Genomic DNA, 15850 nt, shown 5'->3' on the forward strand with positions numbered 1-15850 from the left:
TGGTATCGGTACCGTTCACATTAGGATGTATGACGGGATGATTCGGGAGTTGGATGAAGTGAGGTTCGTTCCGCAGTTAAAGAAGAACATCATTTCACTTGGAGTTTTGGAGGCAGCAGACTATCGAGTGACCTTAGAGGATGCATCTTTGAAGGTCACATTTGGATCCATAATTGTGATAAAAGGCGTCAGAAAAAAGAATTTGTACTATTTTATTGGGAGCACGGTGATTGGTGGAGAACTGACGACTTCTTTGAATTTGGCTAGACTATGCCTTTTGTTGATGCTGGTATATTAGATTGTTGATGTCGTGCGTAGATTGTTGAGGAGTGCTTTGACCTACAGATTGAAGTCATGTGAGCAAATTGGTATGAGCAAGAAGACCGAGGTGGAGTTTGGCACTTCTATTCACCGAGCGAAGGATCTTCTAGGTGGTGTTCATTCAGGCATTTGGGGGCCTTCCAAGGAGGCATCCTTGGGAGGTAATAGGTATTTGGTTTCCTATGTTGGTGACTGTTCTAGGTATTTGTGGGTAGTAACCAAGTCCCGTTGGTGTGAAGTCCTAGTAGTCAACAACAAGTGGAAGAAGTGTATTGGCAGAAAGGTAATACGTCGTTCTGATTTTGGTAGAGGTTCTTTTCTGCATTTGTGCCAAGCTTACGATAGTTTGAGACACTTCATTGGAGAGGAAACATTGGGGCGACGAGATGAGGTGGCATATTTGATGAGTTGTTCCTTGCTGGAGGAGGATCGGTGTTTGATGTCGAGCATTAGTTTACAGAGGAGTTCTAGTGTTGAGGCTTCGACATATTAGAGTCATCTTATTCATAGGTTGTTGACTGCCACGTTTGGAGTATTTGGATTTGGTGGAGTTGCTTCAGATTTTGGGTTGCTTCGGATATTTGGTTGCCCAGCATATGGTCACATCGAGGATGTGAGATTTAATCCGAGTGCACATTTGGGACTCAGAATCATGTTTGGTTATTAGGTATTGGACTCTGATATTGTTCTGAGTAGGTATGTCACATTTGACTCTCAGTGGGTGGAGAGTGTTGGACAGATCGTTAGGATATCACAGCCGGTGGAGAGTGATGCTACTCCACGTTGGGTGGAGATTACTCCACGTTTTCCAGATCGTTCTGTATCGTTTGGGATTCTAGCTAAGATGACACAGATTGGGGATCATGTTGATTTGGATACGGATTATAAGTTAGTTGATTCGAGTGTAACTGATGAACATAATTTGGATTTGGTTATGGCCGTTGGTTCACCTCAAGTGGAGGTGTTTAGTTCGTTTCATTTTGGGGTCATTGGAAAAGCTATCAGCTGCAGATTTGTTAGTGATGATTGTGAAGGTTTAAAAGTCCTTCTCATTGATTGAGGGCCTTTGGAGGCCATTTGGTGAACTACGTGAGGCTTGATTCCTTGGGAAAGAGGATACGTAGTCAGTCATTTTATGATACAGACGGTTTGGTGAGTTGATACCGACATTTAGAGTTTGTTCGTATTCTCATTTGGGTCTTGACTTGTTGAGGATTGAGTCCGTTGTCGTGAATTTGTTTCACTTCGTACTGGACGCAACAAGTGAGACATTTGGTTTGGTTGGTGTCGGTTTAGTTTTGGGAAAACTTCGCCGAGGTAGAGAATTATAGAATTGGCGACATTGCGACGAAGTTCAGAAAATATGAAGCAGAAAACAATTTGGGTGTTGTCCGATTGACCGCGAGGCTAGGCCGGTCGACCGGAAACGTGCACCTACAGGATATTCTTTTGGCCTTTTGTTCGGACGACCGCAAGGATAGGTCGGACGACCGCAAGGATAGGTCGGACGACCGCAAACCCTGTCCGATCGACCAAACCACATTGTCGGTTGACCGAAACCCTGTAATTGATTTTGTTGAGTTTTCTGTCTTCTGGCCGGTCGACCGGACCACATTGTCGGTCGACCGGATCACGATTTTGGGTCTGATTTTAGTTTTCTGATTGGTTTGGGTTTCTGTTTTGATATAAATAGGAACACACATTTTAGGGTTTTTTGGAGAGCAATATTAGGGATATTTGGAGCACAGAAAAGAGTTTTTTCTGGAGCTATTGGTTAGAGTTTTGTTTGAGAGATTGAGAGATTGAGAGCTTTGTGTGAGAGATTAGTTTGTGGATTTGTAATTTCTATTTGTACTCTTCTTCTATATTAGTAAAAACGCATCCCCTTCTTGTCCCGTGGACGTAGGCAACTCGCCGAACCACGTAAAATTCGTTTGTTTGTGTTTGTGCCGTTATTTTGGATTGTTTGGCCTTCTCTCTCGGCGTTTGTTTTGGTTCCTCGAAGCACAATAAACCTGAGTGAGACTCAGATACATCACATCACTATATACGTAAGAATTTCTTATATGCCATATTGCGCTCATTATTTTCTAATGTAGAAGACATGTTTCTGTGACAGATTTTAAAATTGAAAATCTTGATCCACTTATCATAATTTAGGAGTTCCAATGCCGTAAAAATGACTATAAGATGCTATCAGTGCAATACAAGTTTAAATTTTACCAGTGGCATACATTTAAAATGGGTTTTAGAAAAAATATCATTGCAAAAAATAGTTATGATTTTGATCCAAGAAAAAGAAAATGCTTAACCTGCAGGAAAGGACACGTCAAAATAATGTCTTAACGCTCCATCCTAAAAACTAAGGCCGGTTTTGCTTCATCAATCCAATTGTCATACTAATCATTTGGCTAATTCTAAGGGGTTTTTTTGGTAAATTTTATGAAACTTATCCTTACCTTTGGGCATTTCTCAGATAACCCCGATTAACTTTTAAACTGTCACAAACAAACCCCACCTACACCCCGAAGTTTTGGGGTTCTTGGAACCAACACCCTCGCTCCCCCCCAAAAAATCAGCTTTAAACATTTTTCATAAAATCCCTCTAACAATTTTAGTTAGGGGGGTTTCTGACAAAACTTGAGGGTTTTGTGATGTTTAGAAAGTTAAAAGAGTTATCTCATAAATGACCACGGGTTTTACAATACCTTTCTGTACTTAAAAATATTTGGCAACTACTTATTTTTTGACTTCTTATAAATTACTTATTACTTATTCCTGAAACTCCTTCTAAGTATGTAAAAAAAATAAGTTAGATGTTTGATAAATCCTTTAAGTTATAAGGATATTTGAGTAGATATGTGTTTGGTAAACAAATAACTTACAAGGTTGTTTTAATTGTTGAATGATCAAAAAAGATATATTGTTGTATCTCATATTATAACTAATTAATTCATTTTTATATTAAGCAGATAAATAATGTTAGTAAATTATTTGTTAATTACCTAAAAATAAATTAAATTTTATTAGTTAAAATTTATTATGATTTTTAATTTATAATACTAATATGAATTAGTTAATTTTATATTAATCAAATATTATATATATAACATAATTAACTAATTAATAAAAAAATTAATTATCTCATAATAACAAATAGATTTTATTAAAATATTTGGTACTATTACATTATTTATGGTTATTAATTTGCTAATATTGAGATTAGTTAATCAATTTCATATTAATAAAATAATAAGCAATAATAATTTATTAAATTAAACATATTTAGTTAATAATAATTATTATATAATAATACAATATTTTTATATAATTCATTATTAAATATTATTATTAATTACTAAAATTGACACTATGATTATTTCACTTAGTCATTAATTAATAATATTTGGATTAATTAATTAAATTCAAATTAATGAAATAATTAACAATTATAAATTTATTTATTAATTAAAAAATTATTTAACAGTTAATAATAAAAATTTTAATTAAAAATATAATATTAATTATATATAAATTTTATATATCACATTACTTATTGTTATTAATTATTAATGCTAATACTATAATCATTTCACAACAAAATATTTCTATATATTGAATTATTTATGGCTATTAATCACTATTATTGAGTTAATTAGTTAAATTCATATTAATAAATTGACAATTAATAATAACTTTATTTATTTATTTATTTATTAAATAATTAATTATTATTATTTATAATAATGAAATATTTAATTAAAATATATTTTATATTTTATAAATATTTTATATATATTATGTTATATACATTTTTTATATATTACACTATTTGTTGTTATTAATTACTAATATTGACACTATTTAATTAATTTCATATTAAGACATCCACTGTAGAATGATAAAGAGGTTTTGAGGGGTAATTTGGTCTTCAGCGTGAAGAAATAAAACTCTTTATAATTAAGCAAAAAAAAAGTTGGGAAATTCCAACTCATTATTAAATATTATTATTAATTACTAAAATTGACACTATGATTATTTCACTTAGTCATTAATTAATAATATTTGGATTAATTAATTAAATTCAAATTAATGAAATAATTAACAATTATAAATTTATTTATTAATTAAAAAATTATTTAACAGTTAATAATAAAAATTTTAATTAAAAATATAATATTAATTATATATAAATTTTATATATCACATTACTTATTGTTATTAATTATTAATGCTAATACTATAATCATTTCACAACAAAATATTTCTATATATTGAATTATTTATGGCTATTAATCACTATTATTGAGTTAATTAGTTAAATTCATATTAATAAATTGACAATTAATAATAACTTTATTTATTTATTTATTTATTAAATAATTAATTATTATTATTTATAATAATGAAATATTTAATTAAAATATATTTTATATTTTATAAATATTTTATATATATTATGTTATATACATTTTTTATATATTACACTATTTGTTGTTATTAATTACTAATATTGACACTATTTAATTAATTTCATATTAAGACATCCACTGTAGAATGATAAAGAGGTTTTGAGGGGTAATTTGGTCTTCAGCGTGAAGAAATAAAACTCTTTATAATTAAGCAAAAAAAAAGTTGGGAAATTCCAACTTATTTTTTCTCTACTTATAAGTTACCAATAAGTAAAAAACATAGTGCTAGTACCTTATAAGTAAAAAGTTACTTGTAAGTCAAAACAAAAACGTTGCCAAACATGCTCGGATGAAAGTTAGAAGCAACACCCATCAATTAATTATAGGGTGCTTCCTGCACAAATTAAGGTGGTTTTGTGACATGTTGAAAGTTTTGGGGGTTATCTGAGAAATGACCAAACTTTAGAGGGCTTCGTGAAATTGATCCTATTTTAGGGGCAAAAAACAAATTCTATAGTATTTGGCTTTTATTCTAAATGTTGCAAAACTTTGGGACATTGTTCCTCCTTTGAAAATGCTTTCTATCTAGGGGTGCTAAACCATATCCGTATCAAAGGAAATATCTGTAACCGTATCCGTTAGGATACGGATATGGTTACGTAAATCTATAACCGATAGGATATGGTTATGGATATGGTTTTATAGTGAAATATCCGTATCCGTATCCGAAATATCCGAATACATATTAGTCATACTCTTGTATCCGTATCCGAAATATCCGAATACATATTAGTCATACTCTTACGATAGTTTCGATTATTAGATTATGGATTTGTGGTTAGTCATACTCTTACGATAGTTTCGATTATTAGATTATGGATTTGTGATTAATTTTGATGATCAAGATATCTAATCTTAACTTTTCAATTATAATGAACATACTAATGAACTTTTTTGTATCACATGAACTATGTTTTTATTCATACTATATAGTTTTCTCGTATCCGTTTTGTATCCGCATGCATATCCGCTCATATATCTGCATGTATATCTTTAACCGTATCCGATTTTAGCGGATATGGTAATAAAAATTTTTACCGATGTATATTTATATCTATATCCGAGATGGGTAAGTGTATATGAACATAGTAAACATCATATTGGAGCCGTATCCTGACCAGGTGCGCCCCTATTTCTATCCCAAGCAATGTAACCCATTCACATTTTCGGGAGCTAAAATAGTAACTTCTCGGCCAGTACAAAATGTTCGTTTCAACATATGTACCTTAGCGGGCCCAAACTAAGCCTAGGCTCACCCGAGACCCAGCCCTACAAAACAAGAGGGCAATAAATATGACCAAGTAACGCTCTTACCTTTAAAAGTGACCTTTGGTTGGATCTCTTCCACTTGCCATTTGGATCCTTGCATTTGTGTCCCACAAACTTCCAAATTTCCCACCACCACCGCATGTTTCCCTTTCTTTGATATAAAATCTCTAGTGTAACCGAAAAGAATAAGAAAAATAGAAAGAAATCAACAATAAGATCCATAGGCATGTGGTTAAGGAAAATGAGGGTGGTGACGTAAACAACAAGGCACATTCTTTTAATGTCTTTGCTCTAAAGTTTTAGTAGTTTAAAAAACTACCCAACAATAATTCTTGTTGAATTAATGGCACGTCAGAATCTGTGTATCCTTAGATTATTACAATATCCTGATTTAGTAAACAAAAATAACTATACAGCATTCTAAATTAAATTATAATATTTTATACTCTAAATTTGTTTCCAAGATTTTACACTCGGTTAGAATTTTTTTGAAATTCTGTACTATGCTAATTTTAATTTGCTTTTTAAGTATAGGCTTGATTAGCTTCGAATCAATATGACCTAAATTACTAATTTAAAATCATTATTATCAAAACCTCACGGAATCACAGTGAAACTTAAGAATAATAATTTTCTTGAAATGGTACGCGCGATTCAAATATGATTGCCCCCCCCCCCCCCACCCCACACACACTCCAACCCTTTTTTTTGGGTATTGAGATGAATTGATACGAGATTCAATTCCCTGTATTTTTTTTTTTTTGAAGGGTTAGATTCGAGCCGGATTCATCCTTGAACAGATGAGCACCCTAACCAAGTTTCCTCCGCTGCCGAAAACAAAAAAAAAGAACAATTTTATACTCGTAGGGCCTGTTTGTTTCACCAAGTTTATGGAATAGGAATGATATTTGGACCTGACAGTGGCATTTTCGTAATTAATGGAATCCAACTGAATCCTAATCCTGAGTTTGGTTCAAAAATGATTTATAGAATTGCTATTCTATAAAGTGGCTCAAACAGTGGTAATTTCAGGAAACTCAAATCCGTTCTTTTTGAGAGGAATTGGGCGTGATTTCTGACACCTCTCCCAATTCTTATTCCAATTTCTGACACATCTCCCAATTCTTTCCGAACCAAACATGATATTAGGAATTGGACCAATTCTATAAAAGTGAAATTCCTAATCCTTTGGGTGAAACAAACATAGAATGCAAAAAAAAAAAGGATTCCATAAAACTAAAACTTATCTATAAATTTTATATGGATTAGATTGGAATTCATAAATAAAATAGGATTCTTAATCCTATTCCTAAACTCTATTCAACCAAACAGGCACGTAGCACATAAATATATTTATTTCTTGGAGATAAACAACGCCCTGTTGCATTCAAAGGGGGAACCTTCAGGGAAATGACCACATGCATGTCTCTTTCATCATGTCTCTCCTCCTGTGTCCTTGTTACAGTTGAAGAATGCAGTTCTCATGCCCTGTTCCTCTCCTATCCCACCCAATCTCATTCCCCTTAATTTTCAGCACCAACCACAAAAAATGAACTCTATTTCCTAGCTAACGTCTACTAGCGTACGCATATATACTCTGCTACGTCAGGGTTCGGTTCGTTAGAAGCCATGGCCGGAATGCTCCCCGGCGTTGAGAGCGCCCGCCGCCGGAGATTTCACCAGGGCGGCTCGATGAATTCGGCCTCCGGGTCGAGACGGCCCTCGTTCTGTCTTTACACGACCGGAGTCGAGCCTCACCTGAACGCTAGCTCAGTTGTGAGTATAGCTTAATTAATTTGTTCTTTGTTGTTAATCACTAATTGCTGTTTTTGAGATGACCGTTGATTGATTATTTGGGACGTATGTAAATTCACGAGCAGGCAAGGAGCGGCGTTAGTAAAGGATTTCACGGTGGAGAGCTTGGGGAGGTGGCTCGAGGGGCGAAGGAGAGGTTGGACGGGAGATTGAGGAATCAACTGAGATCTACAGAGATCAAGAGGTGCTCGATCATATGTTTAATTAAGTACTTTTTATCAGAGAAGAAACCCATTAATTTTTACTGCCCCGTTGATCGAAAAGCTTCTCTTGGAATTCGCGAGATATCTGGTCGTCAAAATTATGAAACCTTTTAATTAATTTGGACGGGTATTCATGGGTATTTATTAGAAATTCGGTTTCTAATTTGTTTTGTGTAAATTTTATCAGGAGACCTATATTGCATCTGAAGGGATGCTCGTGATTTCTTCTTAATCCTTTCTGTGTGGTACCCAAAAGGACGTGGAGGACTCATGATACCTAAACACTTATGGAATAGGGGGGTATACGACTAATTTTGTATCGGTTGAGGGCTAAAAATTCTTATAAGTAATAATATCACATTGTGAACACTTGAAAGAATGATAGATACACGTACTTTAAGTAGAAAATTAGTTTGGGTCGACACTAAAATAGTTTGCTTTCCTTTGTTAGATTGTTTCTGGCAACTTTCTTAAATCAAGTTTGGCATAGACTGGAGGAGGTGGAACAATCCTGGCCCAGTTTAAGACCAAAAATTGGCTTACCCCTCACTTTCTGTTGTCAGAGAGTTTCATGCGTCGAAAGTCTCTTCTGTGATCGATCTCGAAATTCTTCATCATCGACAGGCATGCATACAAAATTTTATCACTTTCTTAGATTTATGCTCTCTTTTTCAAATTTCAGGCACAATAGCGCAGGAGGCGGAGATAGTAGCAATGGATTAAGATCAACTATGATGCTCGGCAACATCCAAAGAGAAGTGTTTTCCCTAAAGAAAAGCGCGAGGAAGTTCAGTTGGAGCAAGCTAGGATGGAAATCCTCAGAACAAAGCGAATGCGCCGTCTGCCTAGAGAACTTCAAGACCGGTGATATCCTGGTTCATCTTCCGTGCGCGCATCACTTCCATTGGAACTGCGCGATGCCGTGGCTTGAGAGTAATTCTCAGTGTCCTTGTTGCAGAATGTCGATATATTCTCAGGTGAATTAGAATTAAGAGTGTTAATAATATAAATGATCTTCGAAAATTATATCATATAAGGTGATGTTGCTGCAGAGGTTTGCATTTGTCATGAAAGGACTCAAATGATTGGTTATCTAATCTATGTCGTAAATTGGTGAATTTTGCAATGATTTTGGGTGTAGTACATTGCCAAGGACTTGATAGTTTGCACAAAGTATCTTATCTCCTCGAAATTAATCATTAAATGACTTAAAAAGATTGAATTGTGTGGTATATACATGAACCAAAGATGCTCTTGGTGTTCTTTTGATCTGTCTTCTAAAGGAAAAATATACTTTATGTGCATTCTTTTGAGTCAGATGCTTAGTGGGGTTGCTTTTTATATGGAATAATTTGTACAGTCTCCATCTCTAAGAAAAGTAGAGATATCATTGCTTAGTTACATTTATGCGTGTAAGGACATGAATAGCTTTGATAAAAAGCACGAAGAAGACAAATAGGGAAAAACAAATTTTTTTTTTAGTCTCATCACAATCATGATGAGCTTATAATTTGTCCTAGCTATAGTACGATAAAGGGTAAATATCAGAATTTTGAACGATTATAAGAAAACCCTCTTTTAACTTTCAAGATATCAGTAAAATCCCCTTAAGCATAAGGTTTATCACAAAAACTTTCTGTCACTCTCAGGTTTTAACTGGAGAAAGCCTCCTTTAACTTTGAGATTTTATCAAAAAAGCACCTTACATTATGGGGGTTTTCTGATAAAATCTCAAAGTTAAAGAGACCTTCCGATAACCACTAAACTTAAAGGGCGTTCTCTGATATTTTAAAAGTTAAAGGGGTTTTTCTGATGATCATCGAAAGTTATGAAGGGTTTTATGATACTTAGCCTAAGAGAAAATTGACACTGAATCTCTTGTTCATTATAAAAATAAAGTTTATTAATATATTAATAAAAACAGGTGTGAAATCTTCGGAGATCCTCGTCAACCCTTTTTAGGATTCTGCAAAATCTTCTGTCGTCAGATAACACTAATTAGTTCTTTATTATTATGAAATAATGTGGATGTCCATTTAGTTTCTCAAGAAGTTGATATTCCCCTAGTACATTAATCTTCTTCCTAGAACAACACAATGCATGTTCTTGAAAGATTAAGTCCATGAATGAGTAATTAATATGATTCATGTATCATCATCTTAGTTTGTATATAAATAGAGGTATTCCTACCTCACTTTGTGATAATAATGAAGAACAAATGAAATAAAAATTCTCTCTACTTCTCGTCTACTTTTCTTCTCTACTTCATTAGTTTTACAACACGTTATCAGCACGAGACTCTACCATTGAAACAATCTTCTTCAAGTCCATTAGATTCATCGTTGGGCACATGTTGATATTTTGGATAAACTTTCAAGGTAAATTTTCTCTTTCCAATACAATTTATTTTTCACTATGACTAACCTTATAAACAAGAATCTATGCCTTTTGATATTTCTGGAAAGAACTACTTATCTTGGATGTTAGATGTTAAAATACATCTTGCTGCAATGGGTCTTAAAAATACTATTATAGAAGAAAATAAGACATCAAATCAAGACCGTGCCAAAGCTATGATTTTCCTTTGCTATCATTTGGATGAAGGAATAAAAACTGAATATCTAACTGTGAAAGATCCACTTACTATGTGGAATAATTTGAAGGAAAGATTTGACCACCTGAAGTTAGTCGTGCTCCTAAAAGCCCGGTATGACTGACTTCACTTAAGGCTATAATATTTTAAATCAATCAGTGAGTATAATTTTGTAATGTATAAAATTACCTCTCAATTGTAATTGTGTGGAGAAAATATCACTGATGACGATATGTTAGAAAAAACATTCTCCATTTTTCATGCCTCGAATATGCTCCTACAACAGCAATATCGAGAGAGAGAGAGGATTTAAGAAATACTCTGAATTGATTTCATGCCTCCTTTTGGCTGAACAAAATAATGAATTATTATTGAAAAAATCATGAATCCCGACCTACTGGTTCTAGCTCATTCCCTGAAGCGAATGCAACTAAATTTCAAAATCAAGGTCGTGGCAGATATGTGCCTTATAATCACATTGATCATAGCCGTGGAAGAAGACAAAACAACTCCCAGAAATGGGACAATAATAATGATAAGAAAAGTGAAGAAAAGAAACATTATGAGGAAATATGCTACTGGTGTGGAATAGAAGGTCATTGGTCCCATACCTGTCGTACAACAAAACATCTTGTTGACTTCTATCAGGCATCATTAAAAGGGAAAGGCAAAAATACCAAGATAAATTTTATTAATCAAAACAATGTTTATGATGATCTTGATGATATCACACACCTCGATGTAGTTGATTTCCTTGAGCAACCTTAAGTTACGAAATGATCTCATGACAAATACCTGATATTTTAAATTTTGTTACTTTCGCATCTTTTATGTAATTTTCTTTATGAATTTTATAATTTATGAACTTTATTGATATTTACTTTTATTTGTAATTTTCTTTGTCATTTCTTCATGAAGAAGAAATGGATGTCAAATATTTGAGATCAAACAATGGTGATGATAATACTTGTCTTATTGATAGTGCTACTACACACACTATACTTAAAAACATGAAGTATTTTTCTCATTTAAAAATGGAAGAAACAAATGTTAACACAATAAGTGGTAGTGCTAAATTGATTGAGGGCTCCAGAAGAGCCACTGTATTTCTCCCCGAAGGAACTAAAATTATCATAAATAATGCACTATTCTCGATAAAGTCTCGAAGAAATTTGCTAAGTTTTAAAGATATCTGCCGAAATGGATATCATATCGAGATGAATGAGACAAATAGTTAATATTTATTGATTACAAATACCATTTTTGAGAACAAATGCGTATTAGAAAAGCTGTCTTCTCTATCTTCTGGTTTATATTATACAAAAATAAGTGCAGCTGAAATGTATCACCTTGAACACCAGAAGTTTACTAACCCCAATGATTTTATGATTTGGCATAATCGCCTTGGACATCCTGGTTCTATAATGATGAGGCGAATAATTACAAATTCACATGGTCGTTCAATGAAAAATCAAAAAAATACTAAATTCTAATGAATTCTCATGTGTTGCCTGCTCCCAAGGGAAGTTAATTGTTAGACCATCACCAACGAAAGTGGAAACTGAATCCCCTGCATTTCTAGAACGAATTCATGGTGATATATGTGGGCCATTTAGATATTTTATGGTACTAATTGATGCATCAACAAGATGGTCACATATAAGTTTATTATCTAGTCGCAACCTAGCATTTGCGAGATTGCTTGCTCAGATAATTAAATTATGAGCACAATTTCCTGATTATCCCATTAAGAAAATTCGTCTAGATAATGATAGTGAATATTCATCACATGCCTTTGATGATTATTGCATGACTATTAAGATAAGTTTTGAACATCATGTAGCTCATGTTCATACACAAAATGGTCTAGCCGAATCATTTATTAAACGGCTTCAATTAATTGCAAGACCATTATTAATGAGGTCTAAACTTCCTTTATCTGCTTAGGGATATGTTATATTACATGCAGCAATAATTATGAGAATTAGACCGACAAGTTATCATATTTTTTTTTTGGTCAATGGAAATGATTTTATTCATTACCAAGTGTGAACATTACATAGCACTTAACAATTCCAGATAGTCTGGATCTCAACTAGCCAAAAGATTACAAAATTACAATCTCACAATACTTTCCTTTACATACTCTGGAAAATCATCATTCAAAATTTTAGAGAAAATGGAGATTTTTATCACACGAAGCAGTTGATCAGGTTGTCTCATTTTGCTTTGAAATATCCTCAAGTTTCTCTCTTGTCATATCTGATATACTGAAACAGAGAGCGCCATTCTTTTTAAATTTTTTGTAAAATTCTTTCTTCAAAGTCTACAACTGTACCAATCTATAATGTGCTCCTAATCACAAGATCTCCAATTGAACTTCAATCAATCCATGACCTTGTTCCAAACACTAGCACTGTACTAACAGTCAAAGAAAAGGTGTTGGCATGTTTCCAGCTGATTAGAACATAGCACACACCTATTAGTATTGATGATGTTCATACGACAAAGTCTCTCCTGTGTTAGCAACCTAGAATGGGCAACTAACCACAAGATGAAAGAATGCTTGGGATAATGAAGACTATCCCATACAGTAGCTGACCATGCTACCTGCTGAGAAGAATGATTCAGTTTTTCATAAACTGCCGAAACAACAAATTTTCCATTTACACAGTAGCTATCAATTAAATTCTTCAGATTCTCAATGCTCCCCAGCTTACCAATCAACATATCTCTCATCTTTATAATTTGCTTCCACATCCATGAATCGTTTACTTTAACTTGCACCTGCCAAACATTAGCATGACTCAAATAGTTACCATGTACCCATTTGACCCACAGATGATCCTTTTTGAGATGTATTAACCACATAATCTTGATAGCAGCAGCTTGATTCCAAATTCTTGCAGAAAACACACCCAAACCTCCTTGTTTTTTATTTTGACAAACTGAATTCCATGAGACAAGAGGAATTTTCCGATTCCATAGAAACTCAGAGCATAAGTTGTCAATCTTACGAAGAACTTTACTTGGCAAAATGTAATTATTTGTCCAGAATATATGAATTCCCAAGATGACAGATTTGATCAATTGTAATCTCTCGGCATATGATAACACCTCCCTCTTTTGCCAATTTTGGAATTTCTCAGAGATTCTACTGAGCAGTGCAGAACAATCCAAACAAGAGAGCCTTTTTGATATCAATGGCACACCAAGATATCTCACTGGTAGAATACCTTCAGAGAAGTTCAAATAAGAGCATATTTGTTACTTAAGAGAATCATCAATACCGCTCATATAAACTGAACATTTATTTGGGTTTTTGTCTAAGCCAGATACATGACTTAACTCCTGAAGGCAATTGAAGATTTTGGAAATAGAGTTCATATCAGCCCTTGCAAACAACAACAAATCATCAGCAAAGAATAGGTGTGTTATCTTTAACCTGGAGCATTTAGGGTGATATTTGAACAATCCATCATTTTAAAGTGTACCAAGCTTTCGAGATAAATATTCCATGCCCAAAACAAAAAGATAAGGAGATAGAGGATCTCCTTGTCTTAACCCTCTCGAGCCTTGAAAAAAATCCATGAAGAGATTCATTAAGTGACAAGGAGAATTTGGGGGTTGTAATGTACTCCATTATCCACATGATCATCATATCAGGAAAGCCCAGCCCCATAAGCATTGATTTAATGAAACTCCAATCAATGGTATCAAATGTTTTTCTAAGATCAATATTAAGAATAGCTCTTGGTGAAGTATTTTTCCTCCATAATGCTTGATGAGTTCATGGGCTAACAAAATATTATTTGAGATACTTCTACCCTTGACAAATGCACTTTGAGCATCACTGATTAGAAACCCCATGACATTCTGAATTCTGCTAGCTAGAATTTTAGTAATGATTTTATAAATGCAATTGCAACAAGATATCGGGCGGAAATCAGAAGGGGTTTTTGGGTTAAGAGTTTTTGGTACCAGAGTGATGCCTGTTGCATTAATAGCACCAAGTAATTTACCAGTTTGAAAAAACTCTTCCACGGCTAAGAACGGGTCTTCACTGATTACACTCCAAGCAGCTTTGAAGAAGGAGGCATTGAAGCCATCAGGTCCAGGTGCTTTCCCATCAGGCATTGAGAAAATTGCAAGTTTTATCTCCTCTCTGGAAATAGGAGAACATAAGCCATCTCTTTGTGAGGAAGAAAGAATAGGGTCATTAGAGATCACCTCTGGGTCTGGAATATCAGTTGTAGTAGAAGACCCTAATAATTTTTTGTAATATCCAACAAATTCATCAACTTTTCTGGGCATCTCTGTAATTCTTTCACCATTTTCAGAATATATTGAAAGAACTCTATTATGATGTCTTCTTGCTTTCATCATTGAATGGAAAAATTGTGAACACTTATCTCCATACAAATCCCATTTGATATTGGCTTTTTGCCTATAGAAGGATATTTCACAGTTTAAGAGCTTGTCATATTTATTTATAGCCTCTCTTTCTTTCAGTATCAGAGAGGAATTGAAGAGGTCAGTGCACAATTGTCTTTGAATTTCAGACACCTCCTACTTTGCTCTTATAACTTGTTCACTAATGTTCATGAAGTGCTTTCTATTCAAATCCTTTAATGCAGGTTTGAGAGCTTTAAGTTTTGAATAAAATTTATACATTCTGTAGCCTCTAATATCCAGCTCCCAAACTGACTTAACCACAGTAAGAAAATCTGAATGCTTTGTCCACATTTTGAAAATTTTAAAAGGTTTTTTCCCCTCAAAATTTTCATCCTCAATTGATATCAATGCAGGAGAATGATCTGAGCAAATTGGTTCAAGATACTCCACTTGGCTAGAAGTAAAAGATTGAATCCATTCCTCATTCACAAGGATCCTGTCTAATCTACACCAAATTCTTGTTTCAGCACAAGTTATCATGTTTATTCTCCCTTACAATTAGTTCTTGGTCACGAGCCTAATATTTCTTATTTAAGAATTTTTGGTTGTGCGGTATATGTTCCTATTGCACCGCCTCAATGTACTAAAATGGGCTCTCAAAGAAGATTTGGGATATATGTCGGGTATGAATCACCTTCTATAATTAAAGATGTTAAACCATTAATAGGTGATTTATTTACTGCATGATTTGTAGATTGTTATTTTGATGAATCACATTTCCT

At 33.6% G+C, this 15850-nt stretch overlaps 2 protein-coding genes across 2 annotated transcripts; one reads left to right on the plus strand and one right to left on the minus strand.

The window, feature by feature from the left end:
- On the plus strand, positions 7530 to 9223 carry LOC109822349 (probable E3 ubiquitin-protein ligase ATL44). Its single transcript, XM_020388537.1, has 3 exons — positions 7530 to 7838; positions 7943 to 8061; positions 8763 to 9223. The coding sequence occupies exons 1-3, from the start codon at positions 7692 to 7694 to the stop codon at positions 9064 to 9066; spliced, it is 570 nt and encodes a 189-aa protein (XP_020244126.1). The 5' UTR covers positions 7530 to 7691; the 3' UTR covers positions 9067 to 9223.
- LOC109820923 lies at positions 13055 to 15608 on the minus strand. The gene is made up of 4 exons (XM_020387118.1): positions 15247 to 15608; positions 14495 to 15120; positions 13222 to 13909; positions 13055 to 13130 (listed from the first exon to the last, which is right to left on the minus strand). The coding sequence occupies exons 1-4, from the start codon at positions 15606 to 15608 to the stop codon at positions 13055 to 13057; spliced, it is 1752 nt and encodes a 583-aa protein (XP_020242707.1).

Source organism: Asparagus officinalis, chromosome 8 (genome assembly GCF_001876935.1).
Source record: "Asparagus officinalis chromosome 8, Aspof.V1, whole genome shotgun sequence".
Taxonomy (NCBI): Eukaryota; Viridiplantae; Streptophyta; class Magnoliopsida; order Asparagales; family Asparagaceae; genus Asparagus; species Asparagus officinalis.